The sequence below is a fragment of the Trichophyton verrucosum genome (genome assembly GCF_000151505.1).
Source record: "Trichophyton verrucosum HKI 0517 chromosome Unknown contig00358_1.f1.exp, whole genome shotgun sequence".
NCBI lineage: Eukaryota > Fungi > Ascomycota > Eurotiomycetes > Onygenales > Arthrodermataceae > Trichophyton > Trichophyton verrucosum.
The window spans coordinates 23,296-29,477 of NW_003315404.1; the positions used below are offsets into that span (position 1 = coordinate 23,296).

At 47.9% G+C, this 6,182-nt stretch overlaps 1 protein-coding gene across 1 annotated transcript; it reads left to right on the forward strand.

Annotated features, from left to right (window-relative positions):
* Positions 1–331: 331 nt before the first annotated feature.
* TRV_04625 (mtDNA inheritance protein Dml1, putative) lies at positions 332–2,513 on the forward strand (the record flags this gene model as incomplete). Its single annotated transcript, XM_003021228.1, has 6 exons — positions 332–403; positions 458–663; positions 754–1,192; positions 1,260–1,807; positions 1,894–2,165; positions 2,365–2,513. 6 exons carry the CDS (start codon positions 332–334, stop codon positions 2,511–2,513), a joined length of 1,686 nt encoding a protein of 561 aa, XP_003021274.1.
* Positions 2,514–6,182: the final 3,669 nt, after the last annotated feature.

The window sequence follows — 6,182 nt, forward strand, 5'->3', positions numbered from 1 at the left end:
AGTAGCTGCTCTTTTCGACGACGACGACGACGACGACGACGGAAGAGAAGAAGACGGAGGATGAGATGATAGAGACAGCAGTAAACCACCTGTGCTGGTTTTTTGATGCTACGCGTGCTGGTCCTTTGCCGTGGTAGGCCCGAGAAGTGCTCCATAACTTACATGTACCTGATGTCAGGGACAAAATAAATCGCAAGCGAGGAAATTCACTTCGCAAGGATAACTAGTTAGATCTCCACAAACTGTTGAAGATCGCAACTTCGGCTCCTTCAGCTTTTGCATATTTATAATCGAGAGCTCTCCCAGTGTAAAGGGCAATTACAGACAAAAAATGCATGAGATAATTACCCTCCAGCTTGGACAGCGCAGTAATTATGTGGCCACCCACTTCTGGAATGCCCAGGTATGAGCTCCGATGACCCCGCGATTGGCTGGGCGGCAAGCTAATTGATATTAGGAATCATATTTTACATACTCGGAGAATGAACAATCGCCAGTTAACCATGATATTCACTTTCGTGGTGGTATAGGGGCTGATGGCACAGAGACATTCACTCCCCGGGCACTTATCTACGATCTAAAGGGTGGATTTGGCACGCTACGCAAGTACAATGCTCTATATCAACTCGAGGAAGATCAGCCTGGCCTGGATGGCGGACTTTGGTGAGTAATATAAAATGATAACTAAAACTGGAATGTCGCATTTTCGTTCTTGTCTCTTATAGTTGACGCCCTAACCTATTGACGACGTAGGGACACAAACGGAATCCTGCAGCAGCAGCCTAAGATACCGCAGATTGAATATCAAAGATGCCTCGATATGGGGCTACCGGTTCCTGAGTTGACTGCAGAAACCGTTAGGTACTGGTCCGACTTTAACCGCGTATTCTACAGCCCACGCTCTATCCAGCAAATCAATGAGTACGACCTTGGTTCTCAGCTGATGCCGTTTGAGGACTGGTCCACGGGGCAGACTCTTTTTTCCGACCTGGACAGAGAACATGACCTACTGGACCGTGATTTACGGCCTTTTGCGGAAGAATGTGACCAGTTGAAGGGGATCCAGATTTTTTCCGGAGTGAACGATGCATGGGGTGGTTTCGCGGCAAGCTACGTAGACCGCTTGAAAGATGAATACGGAAGCAAGAGCATTTGGACATGGGCTCTAAATGATCCATCCAGCCTACGACGAGTAAGTTGGCCACTCCTGTTTCATCATTACCATGGCTTCGAACCGTGTTCTAACCTCCGAGGACAAGGAAAAACGTAAGCTTGCCTCTGCGAACCTTGCAAGGTCAGTGAGCGAGATAGGCAGTCAAGTCACAGCTTTCATACCCATTGCAGACCTGCCAAGCAGGCTAGCGTCCTATGTGAAGCCAGACCTGCGCCATACATGGTACTCATCGGCACTGATATCTTTGGCTCTCGAGAGTATCAGCCTTCCCACTCGACTAAGAGGACATGAAGCGCTTGACCTCTGGGAAGTAGCTTCCAGAGATTCGCGGAACATATATCACCTTGAATCAACCGTAGGCACACAGGAGTTATCTGGTTTTCCTACCGATAAGGGAAGTTCAGGGCAGGACACATCTGGATCTGGAGCCAGTCATGGCCATGATGATGACGATGACGGACCCCAAGAAAAGTTGAAACAGTTTGATGTTCAACTCTCTCCACTCGGTCTTGCATCAACCCATGACAGTAGGGTATTCCATCAACTCTCGGTTAGAAGAGACAGAACCAGCGATAAGTCTAGTTCTTCAAGCAATACAGGGCCACCCGTGAATGCGAGCTCCAGGACCCAGAGGTAAGTCTTTGGAACCATCCCATCCCCCTCAGTTTCCTCGCATCGAAACTGCGGGGAGACAGGGAGGCCGAGAACTTTCGAAACAGTACTAAAACAGTTGCTAGCTTCGATACACAACTAGAATACCCGATACTAGACTCCTTTCCCCGTGACTTAGTCGCAGGCCAAGGGCCACCAGGGTCAACACTCAAGGTTCATGCGGCGCTATCTATATCCTCACAAGCAAGAGGATATCTCAAAGAATTGCAGCAGTCGATGGGGATCTACGTCCCCTTTGACCAACGCGAAGAATTATCGAACTGCCTAGCTACGCTATCTGAGGCTTATATTGATGGATGGGAGAGCGATAGTGATTCTGGTGACGATTGAGACAGTCTCCGTCTGGTGTTAATTAATTCTTCACGAGATCAACACTTACTGAACATCTTCCCCCACACCCCCTGACTGACCTGCAATAAGGTTCAATGAAGCCCCAGAAATTCCTGGAAGGCAACATGTGTGATGGCAACAGCCGCAGACGGCTCTACCGCCGCCCGCCGCTTACCGGCTGAATGCAGCCAAAGCCGAGTCTGTCTTCCAACGTATTATTCTAGAATCGAACCACCCTCCTAGACGCCGACAACAGAGGATTGATATCGCTATGAAGAAGAAGAAGAAGAAGAAGAAGCAGATGGGAATGCCTTTGTTTCTCGGGGTTTTTCTTTAAGCTTCTGCTCTCCACACAAGGATCGCCCTTTTTTTCAGGTACGGTGGCATATTTTTCAACAGCTCATTTTTTCTTCTCCGCAAAAAGGTACCAGCCAATGAGAGGCTCCAAATCGCTAACCGACCCATCCCGCCATCACTATTTATTTTTCTTTCTGTATATTTTTCTTTCCTGTCTATTTGCATCTTTCTCTCCACTAATCTCCACCAGCGCATGTTCCCCAGATTCAGCCACGAGAACAACACTTTGCAGAGAGATCCCTTCGTATACCACGGTACATACAGCATGCTTAGAGCAGCGAGATGGTCTGATGTAAGTGGCGAGGTGCTCTTTACACAGTCTAGTCAGGAATGAGTCATGCAGTGCCTGCATCAGTTAGTCGACTCGACGGCCCAGCATTCAATTCGGGTACTCCGTAAAGAGTTCCATGTTGGACAAAATGGGATTCAACAATAAAAGAGATATATTGCGGCCGGAAAAAGTAAAGTTGCCGCCAAGGAGAAGGTGCTGTTAATTCAGCAGAGCAGACCGGCACACCAATGGTGATAGCACAGCGGTTGCATGGAGAGCAAGTGTGCGTTGCCGCACAGGAATGCTCTGTCAATTCTCGACAGCATTGAGGGTTTCAATCCTTCAAAAGATGCCTTTGTCTCTTTGATTTCGAAAACAAAAATTTCTCGTGGCTGAATCAAAAAGCAATTGATGGCGGGCTTGCCTCACATGTTAAAATCCGGCTTTGCCACTTGCAACAGACTCTGGGAATGCTGCCATTGTTCACACCTACCTGTTTCAAGCATTGTGAGGGAATTCGGATACTGGCTAAAGGCAGTGACAGTTGTCTGTTGCAAGAACTATCGCTGGATATCCAGGATGACATCTTGTATCGACAGTGTGTGAAGGTATATATGCATTTCCTGACAGGAACTTTCCGGCAAACTTCAGGAATGCAAGATGCGGAGTTGGTACATCATTCAACCGTAACCATATGCTTTGATATACATACACATAACACTGATCTGACGATCCGATGACTTAGGCCTCAGATTCGTTATGGATGCGGAGCTGATCTCTAACATGGTTTTCTACTATTATCCCACTGGGCCCGAGTGAAATCCGAGGCCGGCAGAGGCTACAGGACAATATGCCACCATCATAGGGGAGAATAATGTTCGGGCCCTTCGGGATAATCCCGCTTGCCTCAATGAGCTGGCCAAGGTATGGAAACCTTGGAATGCTCTTCTCGGATATCGAATAACATGCATACCCGCGAATATAAGCGTACATAACCACCAATATGAACCGCCTACATTAGTCCCCCATCATTGCCTCAGGCATGGGCAAGCGATGCAGCCATTCCATAGTGTGCCTCTTGCTCTGTTACAAGGCAGAGATAGCCAATGAGACTAGCTTGCAGCGGGAGTCGTACAGGTGTCAGCAGCGTCCCTACTCCCCGCATCCCATACAGACTACTTTTTTACCTATTCTGGGAGTGCATAGTTACATGATACGTGTCCTGGTACTGCGTATGTCAGACTACGTGCAATAACTATAAACGCAAGCATCCAGGCCTGGAATACTCGCCTTGAGATTGACAGGGGGTGACATCTTGAATCCAGAGACATGGCTCCAACAATTTCCACTCTTCGGCCTGGGGACTCATGACCCGAGTTACGGAGAGTTCTCTATCTGGTTGAACGTGAAATTCGAGGTGATGCGATGTCTCTCTAGACACCGCAATGACATCTTTAGCCACATAGCGGATGAGATCTGCGCTTACCGCCCCTTGATATTAGTCGGATTCCTTAATTGTGGTTAATTGTTCAGAGTTAATAATACGGAGTAACTAAACCAACTTTGCTCCCACGCCTCCGCCTGTTAACTTAGTAAGTTTTTGAAACATCAACCACCTTGCCTGATCTTCCAATGTTCACAGCCGATATATTGGATTATCATCATTATCGGCGTGGAAGCCCTCATCCGTCCATCCTGGGCCCGGCCCGCCCAACAGCCGTTCCCACCAATAAGCATGAGCCATGGTGGCGTTTTGTGCCTGCTGTTACCAAAACCAGAACAGCAATCATAAAAATAAATAAATAAATAAACCCACTTCTTGATGTTTTTGGGTTTATCAGGCAAACCCTACCATGGGAATGGAGGGACGAAGCGCCGGCTGAGATATGTGAGTCCATGCATCAAGTTCTACGAATCGTGTCCGTTCGCACTGCGTATTCTAGTTACCACCCACCGAATATTCAGAGGGCTGGAAGAACATTTGCCTCTCCATCAACGTGCCAGTTGGACAAGGATTTCCCACAGCTCCGCTGCAGTGTCGCCTTGCGGATGGCGTGTTTCGATCGGATTATCTACTGGATAATACGCAGCAAAAGAATTGATACATGGTACGATTCTTGGGAGCTAGTTACATAACTGAATTTTTCTTTCGTTCTTGGGGATAGTAACTATCGCTGAGAAGGTTCACTTATTGATAGCATCAGAATTGGAGAAGAGGGTGCTGTAAGTATATGCCGGTATATAAACACCGGGCTAAAGCCAATTCCTGTTAAACTTCAGCTAATTAAGGTACAATACAGGTAAAATGAGAAGTTTAGAAGAGTGGGAAAGTTAAGCCTTGAGGATGAGGATGCACAAGGGCTCCTGATCCTTGCAATTTCTCTTGAAGCGGATATCTTGTGAGGACTGATGTGCACGATGCAGCCATACACATTGCTAGGACTCCCTTGCAGTTTTTGAGGTTACACACGATATCTCGGTCTCGGTACAATATATTTTCTTTTCCTTGCCGGACCAAATCGACGCTGGTCTCTGGCATGGTGCTGGGAACCTTGATTCAACAAGTTACCCATGATGTGTTTTATCTAGGCCCGGATGATATTCATCATTCCTTACGATAGACGCCCGCTTGGGGTGCATATAAGCCCCATGCGCTCCCTACATTCTCCCTTCCTCTCTCTTTTTTATACCCAGGTGTCGTGGAAGTCATAGTTGGCATCGAGGAACTCCTTCGCTACGGTTCCTTCAATTCACTTCTTTCATTCATTTTATTTCATTCTATTTATTTTATTTTATATTTATTTAACTTTTTTATATTGTACTTCCCACGCATCGGAACTGCTGTCATAACTTTCATTGTTGTGATTCGAGATGAAGTCAGCCCTTGTTTGGCTGCCATTGGCAAATGTTGCCTTTGGTGCTGCCATCAAGCGCCATGAATATGGAGGTGGTTATGGAGGTGGTTATGGAGGTGGCTATCCGGGCGGTTATCCAGGTGGCTACCCAGGTGGCCCTCCCGGTGGCTTTCCAGGCGGCTTTCCAGGGGAATTTCCAGGGGGATTTCCAGGGGGATTTCCAGGCGGCTTTCCAAGCTTTCCAGGGAATGGAGGGGGCTTCCCTAGCTGGCCTCAAGAGCCAAGTGAACCTACTGAGCCTCAAGAGCCAGGTTGGCCCACCTGGCCTAACGATCCCTCAGAACCAATCGATACTCTGACATACCCTTATCCCCCATTGCCGACATATCCTCCAAGCACTCCAGTTCCTCCCCCGACAGAAACCCCCATTCCAACGCAGCCTACGTCTCCTACCGGGACAGACATCCCCATGCCAACGTTTCCCACTGGCACAGAGACGCCAGTTCCAACGCAGCCAACATCG